Source organism: Bactrocera tryoni, chromosome 5 (assembly GCF_016617805.1).
Source record: "Bactrocera tryoni isolate S06 chromosome 5, CSIRO_BtryS06_freeze2, whole genome shotgun sequence".
Taxonomy (NCBI): domain Eukaryota; kingdom Metazoa; phylum Arthropoda; class Insecta; order Diptera; family Tephritidae; genus Bactrocera; species Bactrocera tryoni.
The window spans coordinates 25,146,202-25,166,877 of NC_052503.1; the positions used below are offsets into that span (position 1 = coordinate 25,146,202).

Here is a 20,676-nt window from a genome sequence, read left to right on the forward strand (position 1 = left end):
TCAACTCTACCCGCATTCCGTGAAAGTCTTAAATGTTACTACCAACAACTGCTAGGCAATCTTTACTTCCTCAATATGGCCGACAGTTTGTTCACCTCACGAATGTGTCTTTGTTCTAGGCATTGTTACCGTTATAGCTCACCACCTAATCTGTTTGTGCCATTGTCTTCGTCCGCGAAATATGACATTAAGCAAATTTGCTCAATTAATTGAAAAACTTTTACTTTGACTCAAGTCTGTCGAAATGCAAAACGTCTGGGCCATTGGCATTGTCAGCCGTACAGTTGACGATAACTGGAAGAAAAAAATAGAGGAGCTTACCTGTCTTCGCAAACTAAGAGCCGGACGGCCATAGAAGCGCCAGTAACTTGCTAATGATTTTGTCGGTGAGAAAGGCACAACGAGCTCAATGTTTTGTGTGAAGAATACTGTCTCTGCTGTGATTTTGAGCGCCTTACTTATCTACACACCACCCGCGCCGCTCGCAGGTGTCGTAGATGGCTGCAGGGTTTCTCAGTTGAAATTCATTGTCAGTGCTGTTTGTTTGCACCATCCTTTTCTTTCCATTTTCCCTCTACTCTGCACCCCTTCCCTGCGGCGTTTGTTTAAGTTTTCCGACCTCGCATAGCTACAAATAATGCCTGGCATTCTTTTGATTGGTTTATTCTTGCAGTATCACTCCGCGAGCAGAGATTATGAGGGAAACTTCTGGGTAGTTTCATTGACTTTTCGTTTGTTGTTTGCTAAATATTCGTGAGTTGCCGTTTGTTTGTTTACATATTTAACGTAATCGCTAACTTGGTGGAAATGTCATTTAGTTTCTAAGATTTTTTCGGATTTTATCTTGTCTCTCGTCCCCTAAATTTTTCGTTATAAAAGTTGCTATTATTCAGGAAGGCTTTGGAATATTTTACTTCACAAGACTTTTATGAAAGTGCTCAATGTCGGTGCTTCTCAGAAAGGTTTTAAAAAGTTCTGTACAGAAATTGTAAAATATTTGAATTTATTGAAAATTTTGCTATAAAACAGAGCAGCTGTACATTTTTGGAACATATTTTCGACCTAATGTTCGTAGGTTTTGTATGGTATTCCCACTGTCTTACTGAATAAATTTCTAAAGTACATCAAAATTAGATCTCGCGGCAATTTCAAGCCATAATATACATATTTTCGCAATAGTTTCCAAAATCTTCGTACTCTGTTACCCTATTCTAACCAGAAATATTTTTATTAGCATCGGTTTTTGTATCTGATTTCGAGGCTTTTTGTTCATGAGGACGGTAAAAATTCGACGAGATGTCTTGAAGTCAACTAAAATTGGCAAAGGTTAAATATTTCTGGTAGTGAAGTGGTAGTTTCAAATTTAGTCTTTAAAAAGAAGAATAGTCATAAAGGAATTGGTGAGTCTGTGATCTCACCATATTCCAATCATCTTTAGTAATGTAAAACAAGCAAACTTGTTGACCGGATATAGAAAAATACTAAGAGTAAGAAGTCTACTCGATACTCTTAACTTTGTGACAGAAGGGCCAGAAAGGAATTACTTGAGTTGACCATAGTTGGCAGAGCATGCGTGGCGTGACGACTAATAAGTGCTTAGAGAACAAAAGGACTTCTAACTACTTTAGGTGGTTTATTAATAACACCCGTTGTAGCTGACATACAGCTTTCCGCGTTTCCGCCATGACCTGTCACTGATATGAGCGCTAGCAATAATGAACTCGCTGTAGCGTCACTTGTGCTTAAAAAATTCAAAAGCTTTCTGGAAGTGTGAAGCTAGAGTTGATAGAGAATTCAAGAACTATATAGAACCATCTATGCAGAAATCACTGTCGGCAACATATATACCTCCTGAAGATATAATCATAGGTATAACCTGCCTGGTAATCGAAGATATAGTCGACAAAGATATACATATGTAAATATTATAAAAACGTGGCTATCCATAACAGAAATTGTTCTAATCTGTAGCCATAAATATTATAATAATATAGATAGCTTCAGAGAAATATATGGCATCAAGCCAACTCGATAACCGATTATGCTGTAAAACTCATATAGAATAGTAAATAGACAAAGAAAGTAGGGACGGAGAGAAAACAAATCAAAAATACCATGAAGTGTAAGAGGCTATATTTCCTGCACTCTGTCCCGATTTGGACCGATGCCCTATAAACTGCTTAAACTTGCTCCTAAGCAACTATATTACATGTATCGATTAAGGTCGGTTGTTGGTATTAGCGGCTTCTATGAAGCATTTACTTAAATAAAGCATTTTGAATTAGAATTGACTCAATTAGGCTTAAAATATATCCTATCCTAAGTAAATGGTTTGGAAAGAGTCTTGTGGACACAATTTTTACGTAGTTTCTTCCGGGAGGCATAGACCGTCTCCGGAGGTAAGTATCTTAATCTAAGTAGAGATACTTTTTTCAATAGCCTCTTTTTGACAGATCATGTGTGAGTCGTGTCAAACTGTTATATTAGTTTTGTTAACTATTGTTTGGGATTTCATCATAGAAAGACTTACGCCTGAACAACGTTTACAAATATTTCAACTTTTTTACGACACTTCACGTGCTTAAAGAATCTATTTCGCGCGCTTCGCTCATTTTATGGTCATCATAAACGGCCTAACGAGCGTACTATTCGCAATACCATCAAGCATCTTGAATCGCAGCATACATTATTGGGTAATATTCGACCGAATAGACCACGTGGAGAGTCAATTCGAAGAAGTCTGCAGCAACTTGGACTGACGTATGGAACGACTTAGCACATTTTACGTCCAGATCTTAAATTGAAAGCATCCAAAATACAGATTGTACGAGAACTGAAGCCGCTCGACCTTCCCAAGCAACATCGCTTCGCTCTAAGGGCTCTTGAAAAGTTCCAAGTAGATTCGACGTTTCCGAGCCAAATTTTGTTCAGCGATGAGGTTTATTTCTGGCTGAATGGATATGTAAACAAACGATATTGCAGCATTTGCGACGAAGAGCAACCTGAAGAGATTCAACTGCTGCCATTTCATCCAAACCAAACAACGGTTTGGTGTGATTTGTTGGTCAGTGGAATCATCGGTCCATATTTCTTCTTCTTTCCTTAAGTCTAGTATTTCTCTAATTGTGGCGGTTCTAACTCAAAATTGTATTGACCTCAAAGCACTTTTACCATAAGATCTGATTGAACGGGTTCAATTTTATGGCTTTAAAAAGGACTACATAGCGTAGTTCAAGTGCGATCACAAACTTAAGGATCAGTCACTGTTCCTAATCTAAATTAACCTATAACCGTCAAAACTATTCCATTCCACGCCGTTGGGGAGAGTAATTATGAGTATGCTTTAACCTCAAACGCCGGTCCAAATATTCTCATTTCTTTAAACAGAGGTGTTTCTTGAATTTTGAGTGGGCTTAACAAAACCATCTCAATGTTTTTTGTACATACATTTGTATAGATTTATGCAATTACAACCATTTCTTGAGTTCAAATCGCTTACATTCATACCTACGAGTATATGCATCCCTCAACCACAGAAACATAGATATGCAAAATCCCACACATACCAAACATACCACAGCTGCTTAGGCCTACGTGCGCACATGCACAACCGAACCGCTGTCGACAGCGCCAGGGCGACGTGCCATTGTGCTTACCTGCCTGCCAGGTTGCTGACGCTTGACTTGACTTCTGCGGCTTCAACTCATTTAATATAAATTGTTTCATTAATGAAATATACCAACAATGCAATGCAATGAAAAGTACAGCGGCAGGGCGGCGCGCTGATTATGCAACACACAAGGCATTGCGCCTACCGCACAACTCATACCACGCGCCATTCGCCGCATAGACTAGAACACCAACAACGCCGACTTGGCGCGCGCGTCAACACGTGGAGCGCAGGACAAAGTTTTCGATGTCAAAATGCGAAGAAAAATCGAAAAAGACATGGCTTGACATGAGACTTGAGTGAAATAAATCCAGACAACGCCAACAACAACAACAACAAGGAATAAGGTGGGTGGAAAGGTAGACAGCGCCACATGCGGGTTCAGCGAATAAACAAAAAGTAACTGTAAAAGAAGAAAACTTACAAAGTGGCAGAACTTTGCTTGCACAATCAACGCGCTAACAATTTGCGCTGCATAACAACGAATGCATAATACTACAGCAACAAAAACAAAGTATTGCAATGAAAGTTAGGCAAGCGACTAAGTTAGGCGACTTCGAGTATGCCGCAGCTATGCGCAACCACGCAAATAAAGAAAGGCACGTTGAAGTCGAGTGCAAACATGTGCGGCGGCGCCTGTAGGTATGCTAAGATTTGCGTTTAAGTGAAATTTTGCTAAGCATTGCGGCGCAGCGGGTTTGTAGCGAAAGAGCAAATGCAAGAAGCATGTCTAAGCGTGCACAAACGCACACGCTCATATATAAAAATATACACATACAACACACACATATATACAAAGGCAGACTCTGCATTACTCACCTTGCCGCGTCGCTCACTGCCGCTACTGACTGCCGCGGACGCCGCTGCTGTTGCTTTTTGGCGGCGCAGCAAGCTGCTCGACACCGTGCCACCGGAGTCCTCGCTGCGCGCATCATAAAAGACATCATCATCATCTGTGGCATGTGCGTTGTTGCACATTTCCAGTTGCTTGGCTGCCTCTGCGGCATGCTTGCTATTGCAATTTGCATTGTTCAGCTTGTCATGTGTGCGCTCTTGAAGATGTGACTGTTGTTGTTGTTGCTGCTGCTGTTTCGTTGCGGCATGTGGCAGGCAATTAGCACCTGCCACAGCCACCGCAGCAACCACAGATGATTTTGCGGCGGCCAGCAATGCAACAGCTGGGCGCTCACATAAATCCTGACGCAAAGAGCTGTCAGCATTTTTTATTGCTGTTGTTGCTGTTGTTGCTGCTGTTGCTGGCAGTCTTAACTTTGTCGCCTTGGCTGTGTCGTGTTTGCCACTTCTGGTCGGACTTAACTGCGCGTCCTTAGTTGTTTGCAGTGACAGCTGGCGCTGGGCATCTTTTTCTTTTTCCCTTTTCGACTGACTTTCGGCTGCTTCGGCATCTGCTTTGGCATGCTTCTTCTTGCGTCTTTCAGCAGAGCACTTTTTCAACTCAATCTCATCCAGTTGCTTTGGCTGCTGCGCGTTCTCAATGTTCACCTTCAATTCCTGCAGATCTGAGTAGGTGGCTGGCGACGGCGGCGGTGGCGCCGGTATGTCCTTGCTACGGCGCGTCGCGGACAGTGATGACTGTTTGGAGGCGGAAGAGCTGCGGTGATGGCGCTTACTAGTATGCGCTGCAGGTGCGCTTCCGGTATTGTGCTCAACGCTTAGATAACGTGGTTCACGCTTCATTGAGCTGCCGCCGCCACCACTAACTGCGCTACCAGCTGTGCTGGCGCCCAATAAAGCGGCTGTCGGCGCTACATTGTGATTGGCATCGGCTAATGCTACAGTGATGTTATTATTGTTGTTATTATTTGTGAGCGCCTCAGCGGCGACGCGTGTATTGCGCGCGCTGGCCTTGACCGTTTCGGCATCGGTGGTTTGCACGTAGGCGGCAGACAAACCGAGTGGGCGATCGGTAATTTTCAAATGCTTCGGACTGTGACGAGGACTATGGCGTTCGCTGCGCAGCGGTTGATCACTATTGCTATTAATATCACTGGTTGTCGTCGGCAATGTGTTGATTGCATTACTTTTATGCTTAGCGCCGGCAGCGTTTTGCAAGCATACAGTTGTGGCTTTTGGTATGGCGCCCGTGGCGCTTGCCACCAGACGATCCAAAGAAGGATATTCGCTGTGGCGCTCGTAAGCAGTTGTTGCCGCTGAGTGGCGCGCCGCGCGTTGTGTGGGCTGTGGTTGTGCCTGCTGCAAGCTAGTGCGAGGCGCTGGTGTAGGCGTAGTCGAGCTGTCCGTATGCGTGCCAGCAGTGACGCGCGCTGTGCGCGAACGCTCTTTGGTCAGCGGTAGTGTAGTTATTTGCGGCGCATCTTTGGCGGCGTGGCGGCGTGGACTGCTTTCTGACGCTGGCACATTTGCGCCGCGCTCAGTAGCTTTAGCGCGATGGCTTTCAAATTTGCTGCTGACTGCATACTCGGCAGCGCCGCTTGCATTGCGTTGCATCTCTGACTGGTAAATGCTGCGCTTAACATCATTCACATGTTTAAAGAAATCCTGCGCATACTTGTTTTGCTTCAAGTCGAGTTGTTCCTGCTTGCGCTCGTACTCCGCGTTACCAGCGCTTGGCGGCAGTGTGCCCGCCGCAGTCTTGCGCGGTATGCCGCTGCTGCGCTGTGCTGCAAGGGCGGCTGCCGAGCCACCAGCGCCCGCTACACTGCCATACATATCATCGAAGTCGGAGGAGAAGTAGCTGGAAGAGCAATCGCAGTTGCGGCACTCATAGCGACAAGTGTCGGAGAAGCTGCACTTCTCGCCGCCATCCAAGCTGCAGCGCCGACACTCGAAACCAAAGCGGCAACTCTCCGAACTGCCAAAGTAGCGACGCTGCGCGGAGGTGCAGGAAAACAGCGAGTCACCCAGACTGGAGTCGCTCACCTGCCCGCCACCGCCAGCAACGCCGCTGAAACTGCCACCGCCGCCGCCTGCGTAACGAAAGCGATTATAGCGATGCGAGTTGTCACTGCTGCGCAACGAGTACTCGCTCAGTATGGAGGCGCGCGAATCGCTTTTGTACATTTGCGGCAATTCGTACGAATCGACGAGTATTTGTGAGCCGCCTATAGGGCGGCTGGCGGCAAACATGAGCGAATGCGTCGGTCCAACAGTGGCGCCGCCATAGAAAGGATCGCCCAACAGCACTTGTTGCGCCTCAAGGCGTGACATCGTATTGTATTTATGCAAATGTTGATGCTGTTGCAAAGAATCGCTGGACGATGATGATTTGGTGTTCATGCGTTGCATGCCACCGCCACCGGAGATAGGTGGTCCTGCGGCCATTGCAGGCGCCTGGTAAGTGAGCATGTAATGTGAGTGTTGTTGTTGGTGTTGATGACTGCCCATACGATGGCCGCGTGCGCGCTGTTGTGTTATGAGTATGCCGGCGCTGCTGGTGACCACTGTCGGTGATTGATGGTAGTGCTGATGGGTTGGCGCACCGCCGCCACCAACGCCGCCCGTTTGCAGTAGGTAACTGTTGGTTGAGTGTTTCAAGGGTTGCTGCTGCTGTTGTTGTTGTTGGTGATGTACTGCAGGCTGATAGCTTACTTGTTGTAACAATTGTGGTTGCTGTTGTTGTTGATGCGCCATATTCGGCGCATGTTGCGCTAAACCCAGCGGCTGTAGCTCTATGCTGGGCGTTGTTGTTGTTGCGGTGCCTGTCGACGGTGAGGACTGTTGAAATTGCAATATCGGATTGTATTCACCCGTAATGGCCACCGGTGTTGTCTCTATTTTGTAAACGCCCGGATTATTCGGATTGTACGATTGGAACTCAAGTATGTGCGCGGCGGGTAGTTGCGCGCTCGCCCTGCCGCCGTTGCTACTCGAGCTGTTGTAGTCGGCGGGCGCGGCGCTAGGCGCTTGTGTGATTAATGGCCGCGCCGGCGCATCGAATTGTTGTGGTAGTTTATTGAGCGTGTGTTGTTGTTGTAATGGCACGACCGCATACGGTTTGGCCATATCGCGCTGTATTTTACTGGCGCTTTGCGCGTGGTCATCCGCGCCAGCCGTTGCCTGCTGTGCGTAGCAATATTCGCAATTCTCCTTGGTGCATTGCTGCAGACAGAGTTCACAGTCGGCGTAGACGCCCTCCTCGCTGCCGCTGCACTGTGATATGGGCGTTTCGGCGCCTCTGCCTTGATGTGCGTGTTGTGTGTGCGGCGCTTGTTGCGTTTGTTGTTGCAGCTGTGTATGTGCATGCGTCTGTGCGTTATTGCTTTGCTGCAGCGGTAACGGTGGTGGCTGCTGCTGCTGTTGCTGTTCTTGTTGCAGTTGCTGCTGTTGTTCATCATCGGATGGTGGCGCGTCCTTGAAGAAAATCTCCTCATAGATATTCTCCTCGCTGCGTGAGTGCGTCTTCTTGCCGCCACTTGCCGCGCTCGCTAAGCCGCTTGTGAATGAGTTGCGCTGCTTCTCTACAAAGCGCTTCGAGCTCTTAATACCCTCCTTGAGTAAGTAGTAATTGAAACTCTTAATGCCGATTTCACCGCGCAAGAAGCGCCTGCCAATTTGCATTTTCGAGTTGGCACCGCCTGCGGCGCTTGTTGCTGCCATAGCCTTCACCGCAGACGCACCGCTGTGCATGGATGAAATCTCATCGCGCGCTTGCTGCTGTTCGACCGCCCATTGTAAATCGGCTGCAGCGCCATCGCTATACTGTTTGGTCATCATGGCTGACTGCGTTTTCGACCGTCGATTGCTTGACGCGCGCGTGTTGTTTGTGGTTTCAATATAACTATCTTGTTTTTGTTGCATTTCCGCGTGTTGTGTGAGTGTATTGTTTTCCACACTCGTCGTATTGCTTTTCTGTTTATTGCTGCGTTCGCGCTTCTCACGTTTTCGCTCGCCACTCTTGCCCTCTGTAGCCGCAGCAGCAGTGCTACGTTCTAGGCTGCGTCCACGTCGTCCGATACTTGCCGTTGCGCCGCTTTTGGATTGACTCTCCGAACGTAGCGGCTCATCTGAACTACTCGATGCGTCGCGCTCATAGGTTGCGCCACCATCGCGCAATTTATTTTGCTGCAAAAATTCCTTAGATAATTTACTGCGCTTACCAAGCGAACTGCTGCCACTGGCCGTCAAGTTGCTCGCCGTATTGCCGCTGGCAAAGGATTTCGCTTTGCCGTCCGCTTTACCCGAACAGCTGTTGCGGCGTAGTGGGTTCGCCAGGTGGCTGATATCGTCTGTGTATGCTGGATCGTCGTAAATGCGGTCACGTACTGAGGACACCGACCGGTCTTTGCTCTGCAAAAGAGAAATGATAACAGCACAATGATGAGTTTGAATGGGTGTAAAGAATGGGAATAAATATGGGAATGAATACTCTACTTCAGGTAACTCAGACAACTGGACTTTTACAAAATTCATAACGATTGCATAATTTAAACAGCCTGAAGCTTCAACCGGTTAGAAAGAAGCTCGAAGACCCTGATTCCCTTTAGTACAGCTTACATAAGCTGCTATTTGACTACCTGTTAGCCTTGACTTCTACTGATTCTGACTGCTTTCGGGTGAACTTGCAGCGGAGATACAGTAACTACGGTAATCCTCATTCAATGGTCGGGGTTCGAAAATTCTGGCTCTCTTTGGACGACCTCATGTCGGCGTACAGCGGATCAAGCTTCTGGCTGGGAATGATTTCAGTTCGAAGGTCTCAACTTACAAAAACTGGTATTCGACTATCTATTTCGAGTGCAGACGTACATTGCTTCAGACCTTTTCCATGTGAACTTGCAGAAGAGAGATAGTGGTTCCCTTCCTTCTTCTTTCTGGCTCTCTTTCGACGAGCTCATACCATCTTACATGGGATCAAGCATCTAGCTTGGCATGATCACAGCTCGAAGATCCTAACTTACTAAAGCTGGTGTTCAACTACTTGTTACCGACGTAGACTGCTTCAGACCTTTTTCGAGAGAACTTGCTGGAAAGAGACAGTGGCTTCCTTCAAATCTCTATAAAATTTTTAGCTTTGAAGCACTGAGGTATTTGGTTTCAGACGAAATATTGGTCACTTCGGTCTTACGCTCGGGGTTCCCAGTAACTTTACTCAAAAAAAGCTGGAATGATTGTCTAAATTAACATTGCGTGCGCGAAGTATCTATAAGTCTGTAACTGCGACTTTTTCCAAATAGGCTTACTTAATGTTCTATGCAGTGATTTCAAGGTTCCGATCTTTCACTAAAGAACTGAAGTCAGAAGAGGAACATATTCAAAACCCAAGTTTCGTTCGATAAACTGAGCGTAGTAATGGTATTATGAGTACTGTATGAAGCTGTATCACTAACCCGAGCTCTATTTATTCAAAATCTAAGTACCGTTCGATAAACTAGAAGGTACTACCGCTATTATTACTAATGGATGAAGCTGGATCTCAAACCCGAGCTCTATTTAATCAAAATCTAAGTTTCTTTCGGTAAACTGGACGGTACCAAAGGTATTATGGCTACTGGATGAAGCTGGATCTCTAACCCGAGCTCTATTTATTCAAAATCGCAGTTCCGTTCGATAAACTGGACAATACTAACGCTATTACGGCTACTAGCTGAAGCTGGATCTTTAACACAAGCCCTATTTTGGAACACCAGATCACTTTGAATAGTCTCAAATGAGCATGCATTAGTGAAGATGGCTCAAAAGTGGTCTTATTTTAACATATTATTACAATCACGAGATTTTGAGCCCGTTGTTGGGGTGGAATGTGAGCATAGTATTATTCTTATTACCACTTCAATTTCGCTTTTCTTCACAGTTTGGTATAACTGAGCGTCAGGGCCACAAAAGACCGACTGTACGGTGCAAAAACTCCACAAAGACAAATTCGACCGCCATGTGCTGCGCGAAAAGTAGACAATCGATGTCAACGTATGCAATAAATTCAAGCCGAACAGGAGCTCTAAACTACGCGTGCTACTTAGTGTACGATTCATACACATTTCAAGCGATGCCAACGCCTCTTTCCGCTCAAGCATTCAAGCTTTCAATTCACAATCGCAATAATAATTCGACCACATGTGGTGGCATGCCGCACATTCTGTGCTGTACGTGCCTCGCACTCGGTTTTGTTATTGCCATTGTTGTACGCATTGAATTGGCGATATTACGGAAACGTTGATGGAAACGGAAATCTGATTGAAAAGTTTCCCGTTGTCGCTAAAAACCGCACTCGATGCGTGTAAATGCAATGTGAGAGCATTGAATGGCTGCACGCTGGAGGAATATGTATGCATGAATGTGTGTGTGAAAGTTCAGTGAACACACACACACCCACAACTATACGCTCGCCTATCAGTGGAGTAAAGTAAAAACAGCTTAGCGTTAAAAGCATTTATATCCCCAGTATTGGCATGCGCCATAGAAATAGAGCGCTGCCACACCTGCCACCTGCCACATGACGCGCCTTTGTTTACGAAATTCTATAGCCAGCCGCTCGAGATGCACACACCCACCTCTGCATACATACATATTCATATGAAATATTGTTATATTGTCTCGGTTTTGGCTTTTGTATCGCCCACTATGAAGTTGCACATGGCGTATGAGTAACCCACTTCTGTTGGAAGTTTCTAGATTACATTTGCGTTAATGGTTTTTATTTCTATCCAATTTGGATATGAAAAGTGATTGGCAATCGTTTACAGTTAGTATAAAATTGTTGTTGTTGTATACAAAGTTGAGTTTTGTATAAATTTACTTTTGTAGGCGGCGAAGGAGATTAAGGCAACTCGTTTTAATTTAGTTAAACTGTTAAATGTGCACACAAATCGAGTTCAAATTCACGTTGAAGCTAATTCAAGACACATTAAAAATAATATGCTCCGATCAAATACGAACCGGACTGCTACATTTAAACAAACAAAATAGAGTCTAGATCCCAAAATAGTTGCTTGATAACGTAGCTGAGTACCATATATTTATCAAACTGGTGGCAAGAAATCGGTTTATTAATATGACGTCGAAGCAGTGAAATAAGCATTTACTTGAAACATGAATATTAATATATTAAATGTAGTAATTTTTACTAAGAAATATTTGAATTCATCTAATTTCAAATGCTACTAAAGGAAGTAGGAGTTCAAGTTTTGAGAATATTACGAGAACTTCTTCTGCAGTGACTTCAATGTCATGATGCGTGTGCAGCAACGGCAGGTGGCTCAATGTATCTTTAAGCATGTTCGTTCTCAGCTACGTTTTTATGCAGTGAAGTGCCGAAAAAGCGCGTTCAGAGCTCGCATTCGTGACAAGAAGTGTACAGAATATGCGAAAAAAATATGAATTATGGGGTGTAGGTCTATCCCGCAGTTCTTCAACGTTTTCAATGCAGTAGTCAGTAACATGTTGACTTTTAACTTTTGCTTCTGCCCCCAATGGCAGCGCCAGTGACTAAGTTCAGCTTTGACTTTCAAACGTCGCAAGACGTTATCATTATACAAAAGGCCTTTGAATCTATTTATCAAGCACTCAATAAGATTTTCCATTTCCTGGGCTTTTAAAGCACATACTTTTTCTGGAAGCAGCAAACTCGGTTGAAATGCATCCAATACATTTCTAGAAAAGCGCATCTTCAAAACTTCGCCGATTGTATCCAACAGAAGAATGTACACTACCTTGTAGCATTCTTCGCAAGTTCTCACGCAGAAATTCTCGCATTTTTTTTCTGTCGACCACATATTCTTGGTTAAATGGGGGAGCATTTCGCGGATCTGAATCCGCCACAAGTTTACTATGGTAGGTCGGGGACTTTCCTATTCCTCTTATGTATATTAAAACAGTATCCTATAACTTAATGGTCAATTTCAACTTGATTGATGTCCTTTTGTTAGCAGATAGAACGTTCCAACGCCGTTAGAGAGGGTCTGCCTCAGGAGACACTTTGAGCTTGACTACAATGGAACAACTTCGAAAAGACTGTTCTAAGACGGATTATAGATATTTCTATAGAAGAAATTATTAATATTGAATACATGGTTCGCTATGCTCTACAAACTTGCTGAAGGTGTCAACAGTGTTCAGCAATGAAAATCGAAAATTTGTATAAGCCTAATTTGAATCGTATCCAAGCGAACACAGGCCATTTGAATTTCATTTTATATAAAAAGACAACGATTAATCTCGTAATCTTATCGCTATACTTTAGCGATATCTGAAGGCACGTGGCAAAGGTGTGTAAAAATGCCCCAAGCTGTATGTTTTGCAAAGAGAAGCACTCCACCTTGAGTATGGCCTGACCGAAATACGTAGATATGATGAAGGCAATGAAAAAATGAGGTTATAACAGCTAAACTTTAATAACTGCGCTGCAGCACAAGATGTGCTAAAACGAATGGTTCTAGAAAAAAACATAGATGTCGCCTTATTAAGTGATTAATATAGCCAGCGTTCGGAAAGCACTTGGATCACAGATATGAGTGGAAAGGCAGCAATTTGGTCCCGCAAAGGACTAACTTTCACATCATGCTCCAGAGGAGCTCTTAACAGTTTTACATGGGTGAACATACACGAAATATATCTTGTAAGCTGCTAGGCTCGTCCTAATGAACTCCTCTTAATGAATTCGAAAACTTCCTCTTGGAAGTCGAACTTGTACGCAAACAGTGATCACATGGGTATTATTAACGAAAGTCGATTCAGAATACTTTCAAAAACCAAAAAAGGCTACTGAAAGTAGTCATAAGTCGCCAGAAAACACGAGTTCCTCGTTTATGAGGAAAATCGTTGAAACGTCATTTCCGTTACATGATCCCATTTCATATGCTAAGCGAAACGAAACTACAGAGGCACCCTAATTAATTACGAAGATGAAATATTGACAATTGCTAAAAAATCAAAAAGACCAAGGCATCTGGAATTGACGGTATACCAAATAGAGCACTAAATGAAGCAAAGACTCTAAGACCCAGTTTATTCACCAAAATGTACAACGCGTGCATAATAGTAGGGATGTTTCCCGACTCGTAGAAGCTACAGCGTTTGGTCGGTGGACCCACAGACTAATACCGAACATCCATTCGTGGATAGATAGGTAAAATGTGAACCAAGACTTCCACCTAACCCAAATATTGAAAGCACATGGATGCTTTAGAAGCTATCTGTTCAGTAAGTTAGAAGTTAAAAACTTCACTTGGCGGTAGTTTTTCGGTAGAACATTTAACAGCACTCATACATATGTCAGTCCTCTGGTAAATGGAAAGCTGTTAGCGAAGCGTCAGCTCTAATTACGACACAACTAAGCCATATACAGTATATCAGGCGTCAGTCAGTCTCAAGAAGTAATACTTAATCCGGTGGTTCCGCGGGAGAGACATGATTTGGGAGTAGATGAATTTTAGCGGATTCAACTTCCGCACTTCGGTTTTCGATACTTCCTTCTACTATAAGATAAAAAACACGAGTTAAAGTAAAAAACCTCATGTGATGAGTTTCCTTCTGCGAATCACAACAAAAACGATAAGTTCTGAAGCGGATGGTTACTCGACTAGACCGTCAAGTGGAAACGGTTGTAGTAGCCACGCCAGAATGAAGGTCAGGAAGGTTTGTATTCGGAGAGATTGGCTAAGAATAATCTGTTCTGAGCTACTCCCTCACTAAACGCTTAGCTCGCCAGAAACTCTTACCGTCAGACTGTACTTTTTCTTCAGCCACTTGAACTTATTTTTCGAATTCATTAACCCTCTAATATTAATAGAATTTATTTTTAGCTCAATATTTTCCATTCCATATTTCCTAAAATGTTGCCATATCATTTAAGTGCATTTCAAAAGTTTGCTTCGCAATTCTCGGAAAGTACTTATCACTAATTAAAATTACTTCTCAGCGATTGATTTAAGAAAAAATTCATTGAATCTGCGCAAAAAATGCATTAATAATTAAATTGTTTAATTACAAATTCTTGTCACGTAATCAATAGCGCTAATTACATACTTAAGTAACGGCAGTCGTTAAGTCCTTTTATCCACACATAAACCCGCACGCATATACAGATATCTATATACACATAATATATATATTATATATATATTATATATATATTTTATTGTATATATTATATATATACATATGTATACATGTGGGTGCATGAAATGAGCCAAATCCAACACAAATAATTACTTAATCGCCATGCTTGAAATTTCCACTTAAAAACATTTTTACAATATGCCCTCGCAACCGCAAAAGCTTCACGCAACTTACTAATTTTTTTTTATTTGTTGCTGTTGTTGTACTTTTTTTTGAATTGCGCTTGTGTTCGGCAGTGAATACTCACTCATTATAGTGATTAATTATCGTTGAGCCAACAGTGTGTGGTGGAAGTGAGCAAATTTTAAATTAAATCACTGGTGTTGCACAATTAAATATGTGGCGTTGGTGAGTATGAATCAATTTGTGTGTGTGTGTGAATATATATACACTTGTATATATGTATATACAATACATGTGTGTGTGTGTTTTGTGCGGAGATAATTTCCATTGTTCGACTTATATTTCATTCAACTCCCAAGCAAGCTTGTAAATAAGTTGTTATTATAAGCAATATGCATACATTAGGGTGGTCAAAAAAGTTATGGGAACCAATCCGCCCATCTCATGGAGCCATAATACGTATTATTGGCTTCTTCTCTAACATCCTTTCCCGTTAGGTTAGTAACATGCCGTTGAATGAAAACGTGCCCAGAAAACGTGCTGTTTCGGCGGGATCGGACCATAGGGAAAGGGCCGGATGTGTAGGGTTCTCTGGGCATACAAAGGGGTTGTTAGTGTCATGCGGGGAGTCCTTGCACGCTGAGCATATATTTGATATGTCGAGTTCGATTCTGGATAAGTAGGACTTTAACCTGATACTGATCAGAATGGGAGTAATGCAGCCTGTTTCAGCTCCTGTGGACCGTAGGGGTACTTTGTTGGACATTCGGGTGGAATGGCGGCGCAGTTTGCCAACTTGTTCAGATTGCACAGCCATAGAGACTAAGATCGCAGTAGCGCGTTGACAGCATGGCGCCACTACCGATGTGTTTTAAGGCCTGAGCAGGCAGAACTTAAGATCGCTCCATCCCTTGCATGTATTACACCTAACCGAGGTGTAGTTTCGATGAAGCCTTTTAGCGTAGACCCACCAGAAAAATGTCTATAGGCTGGGGTTGGACTCAATGCCAGCACAATTCAGGAAGATAAGGAGCAACCCTGCTGCAAGGCGTTGCTCCAGTGATGACAATCTTATTCTAAAACTTTGCGATCCAAACGATGTTAGCTCTTTGAAAGTACAGTCCATGGGCGGATAAAATTCGTGTTAATTCTGGTAACGTAGAACCGGCTGTTGTGGGAATTATTTGGAAAACTTTGCTTCGAATACTCTGCGCGCAAGCCAAGGAGTGTATGACCTCATGACCCATGTATGAGGGGGTGGCAACATACCTTCGGCGAACTAGGAGACAAAGGCTTAGTTGACATTAGTAGTCTCAACAAATTTGTGTAAGGATCTTATGATCTATTATATGGGAGTTTTAGCTAAGACAACGGACCGGGTGTTCTAAGTCGTCCACGTGAGATACCTGTTAGCATCAACCTCATACTCTAATCTAACATAACCTTGAGAGTACTGTTTTTTAACATCGGAACTGTCATGTACTTTACATAACCCAAAACAGCAACCCTTTCAATTCGCTAAATTTTCCTCTTTTTACTCCACACTCAACCGAAAAGGGTCAGTAAATAGATCTTGTATGAGACTAGGTCAGATTAGGTTAGGTCTTCGGGCTTATTCTCGAACCAAAGTTAAAACAGGATCGCACTTGGAAGCTATTCTTTTGTGATAGCAAAAATTCTTAGATATCGATCACTAGACTCTTAGTGATTAAGGAAGCGCTTTGAGCCGACCTAAAATTAGTTAATGCTAATATCAATTTGTTCCACTGCGCCAGATTTGTCGAAAATGTGTGTACCAAGGTGTTTCAGCCTCAGTCTGGCAAAAGCTGGACAGTTCGGAAGAAAGTGTCTAGATAGTTCTGTTTAATTATGCTTACATTTTTATTCCAGATAGGATAAGAAGAAGTTAGAGTGGACTTATCAGACTCTCATTGCTAATATAAAAGTTTCTAACCGTAAACTACAAAACAAAGAGAAATGTAGATAAGTGTTTGGAACTTAAGTAATCCAAATATATTGAAGGACTTGCTTTCAACAACTGCTTTTACAGATCCTCGATTAGATAAATTATATTCTAAGAAGAAAAGCTGGTTTCAAAAGTAGAGAAATATTAAGATGCTGGGTTGCCTTGCATTCTGTCACTCAGTGTCTCATTGAGAACTAGAGACTTGAATAAAATGGTGACTTTGGCTACTACTTTGAGCTCTTTGTCGGAAGTTGTACATCACAGACAACAACTAATTCCAAGTTCAGAGTGGTCACATGGGGCAGAGCATCGTCCACTATACCAAAAAGGTGGCTTTTTCTAACAAAATATTATTTTTAATTTCTAAAGGGTCAAACACAGAATATTTATCTATCAAGTAGATTTCTCGAAATGTTTTATCGTTTTATTCGACTTTAAAAATAAAATTGCTCATAAACAGAGCTTCTGATTCTTAGCTGGGAGCTATCACCAAAGGTAGTTCTTAGACTTTATGAAGCCATAGTGAAGCCTACAATGTGCTGGAATAGACTACACTCGCGAAAATAAGACTGTAGGAATTCTAAGTGGACACTGTGACTTGGGATTCTTGCAATAATATTGAATTTCGGATGCTAGACACGCTGATTGGGAGAAGATAGGATATAGGAAAGCACTAAACATAACAGTCCGCCGACTTACTGAGGGATCAGCCATCTAACCTAACGTAATCTAATCCGACTCTCAACGATATTCTCTTCTCCTAATTTTCTATTATATGTAAATACAAATAAGTACGACCCTAATATACTACGAACGCTGTAAATACATTCTATGCATAACAAATAAATGTAAATTTACGCTAAGAACAAAACAATCTAACAATCGAAGCAACGAACAAATGAAATCGCAAGCGAAATTCATACTCCACGTAATACTCGCAGAGCGCTACGGCGCAGACTGAGTGACGCCTAGAATGCGCTGCATAAAGGAGCTGCGTTCGGCAGATGGGCAGCGGTAACGTGACTAGCCTTAATTAAAAATTCTAATTGAAGCATAGCACGATCTTCCAGCACAGTACCTCTACCTCGCTCCGTTAGCCATAGCCTGGTGGGTGTCTGTGTGTGTTGAGCTTGTGCAAATTGGCTATTGTAAATTCCTTGTGAACGCCAACTTAATGGATGCTCGGTGTGAGCAGGAAGGATGTGCAAGCCAAGCGGTGCTGGAGCTCACAAGGCAACAGGTAAAGCAGAAAGTTAAAGTGATTACTTAAGAGGGATTCCATGTAGCGAAGTAGGTCGTCCCTGCTAAACATATTAGCTGCATGGAATGAAACTCTTCGTTTTTGTTTTTTTTGGTAAACAAGAAATACACATATTACTTGAGTAAATATTTAATGCAGTAAGTGGTCGTGGAACTTTTGGTATTAAGCTTTAGTAGATATACTGTAAAGATTGTATTAGTTTGTACGGATCACCCTGGAGTAGTTTATAATCGCTCTCTTTGTGCTGGAAGTGAGGATTAGACACGATATTCAACTTAACTTTCAACTGTGATCAAGTAGAACCGACGTCAGAACTCTGAAGTTTGATTAGAATGAGCTTTTACGGGAACCTATTTTCAACCTACGAATATCGGAAGGCTCTTGGAACGCTGCAAATCAGTGAAAGATCTTTAAGAAAGCTTTAAAATCCGGTCTATGTTTTGATAGTTCTAGCTGGATTCTTTGGTTTTCACTTAGAACTTGAAAAGCAATGCTAGACTTCAGATTAATGTTCTGGGTGGTACAGCGTTTAGCTGGACCGATGGACCTTTAGATGTTAGCGGTGTGATCTCCACTAGTCAGAATGCCGAATAGTTAGGGTCATTTGCGCGTGAATTATTTATCCCCTGTGGGGATACTGGGAATTAGGGTTAGCTTCTTGTATGAGTGGTATGTGCGTGTAATGTGGAAGCTCAACTAGTAGTAGCTTCGACTACGAGGTCTGACCGGTGACTTAATTCTGACGGAGAGCAGAAGCCGTTAGAGTTCGCTCCAACCTGCTCATGCGGACAAGCCCCTCGAGGAGTAGCGTGGTGGTTGAGGTGAAAGCCCGAATGCGGGAAAAACTTTTGTTACCCAAGTACGGTAAAGGTTTCAAATGCGCCTCAAACCCCACCAAGGTGGTTAGTGCATACATTCCACATTGCCAATTGGTAATGAATATACCTGACATTTTCAGGGCGCTGATCGACGCATTGCTTTGATCCTCTGTGCTTTGGAGCTCCGTGGTGTAAGGCTGCCGTCAGGTACCGACGTTAAACACACCGGACGTTGACTCATGACTTTCAAGGCGTATCAGGCTTCTTAAGAGCCTCAGCTTGTTTACGCGAACTTCGATTAAAACTTAGTATCTGAACTCCTTAAGACGTTCGGAGTTTGAGAATTTCTATAAGAGATGGTGTTTAATATTTGGGTATGAAGCGCGTTAAAGCTAGACCCGTACTAAAAGCCCAAAATCACGTCTAGGGATTGACAACATAGCTGAGAATTCTACATTCATCAAACTGCTGTCGAAGTGAGAGTTTTGAATCTGAAGTCGAAACTCTTCAAAAATCTAGCGAATGCTGCTCCAAAATAACAAAAAAAAACAATAAAATTCTGAGGCAATGGCATACTTGTATTGACTCAGGAGCCTATATTGAGGGCTATAATAAATATTTGTATTCAGATACTTGAAAATGTAGTATTTTTTTGTCAGCTTGGATAAAATTTGATCAGTTGGGAAACTGCTAACGAACCAATGAACCCGGTTTGTTGATAAGAGCTTTGGTGTCTCATTTTGTTGAAACCTGGCCTTGTGGTTAAGGCATTCCGAGTTTTGGGGCTGACGGTATGGTTTCAAAGCTGTCTCCGTCCCTTCGAAATATGAGACGAGGTTAGGTTATTTCGAAATATTTTGGCTCGTAATAAATAAAATGTAACGGTGATGCAAGTAGAGATACTTTTACAATAGGATTTTTTCTTGACAAATCACCCATTTTGAGACCCAGCTTCATTATTGGATAATATTTAATCGAATAGACCAGCACGCAGAGAAGAAAATATAACAGCCCCAGATGAGAATGCATAAGAAGACTGCGAAGACTCAATTCGGCACCTTTCGCAGCGACTCGGCCTGACGTATGGAACGACTTGGCACATTTTGTGTCATTTAACATGAAAGCGTACAAAATATACCTTGTGCAAAAACTGAACCCGCTCGACCTTCCCGAGCGACATCGCTCGAAATATGGGCTCTTGAAAAGTTCCAAGAAGGACAATTTTGCTCAACGATGAGGTCCGTTTCTGGATCAATGGTCAAGTAAACGAGCAAAATTACCGCACTTGAGACAAAGAGCAACCTGAAGAGATTCAAAAGCTGCTACAGACTTTTCCGACTTTTTCCTGTGGGGATATGTAAAATCTAAAATCTATGCTGACAACTCCGCTTTGATTTAGGCCTCGGAACAAACTATAACGCTTATCATTCGCCAGCTACCGCTCGAAATGCTCGAATGAGTCGTCGAATATTGGACTCAACGGATGGACCAACTGAGAGCTAGCTGCGGCTAACATTTGAAAGCGATAAAAGCTTCTTTTTTTATAAATAAGTAGGGAACCTCGAAATGGATCATCCTTTATAGTAAAAGTATAAACAATTCATCATTCTTAGCACCTAACGTGGAGAGTAAAAATTCCTTAATATTTAGGATCGAAAAGCTATAGCCTGGTCATTGAAGCAGAACAGAGTCCAGATAAAAATAATACTACTAATAAGAAGTTCAATCCTCTTCAGTGACTTCGATATCATATTCGTTTCAAACAGATTCAAATATTTATAACCTGTAATAAGGCCTAATATTT

The 20,676-nt window shown here is 42.8% G+C and overlaps 2 protein-coding genes across 2 annotated transcripts in view; both read right to left on the reverse strand.

The window, feature by feature from the left end:
• Positions 1–4,817, reverse strand: part of LOC120776533 — a 324,462-nt gene extending 319,645 nt beyond the window's left edge. The window contains 1 exon segment of the mRNA XM_040107267.1: positions 4,490–4,817. Coding sequence (XP_039963201.1) covers positions 4,490–4,648 — 159 coding nt within the window. The 5' untranslated portion in view covers positions 4,649–4,817.
• Positions 4,818–5,436: 619 nt separating this feature from the next.
• The window catches only part of LOC120777068, a 72,561-nt gene continuing 57,321 nt past the window's right edge, over positions 5,437–20,676 (reverse strand). Inside the window, exons 4-5 of the mRNA XM_040108194.1 lie at positions 5,537–8,938; positions 5,437–5,457 (exon numbers count right to left, since the gene is read on the reverse strand). Of these exons, the coding sequence (XP_039964128.1) occupies positions 5,437–5,457; positions 5,537–8,938 (3,423 nt within the window). The remainder of the gene's footprint in view (positions 5,458–5,536; positions 8,939–20,676) is intronic.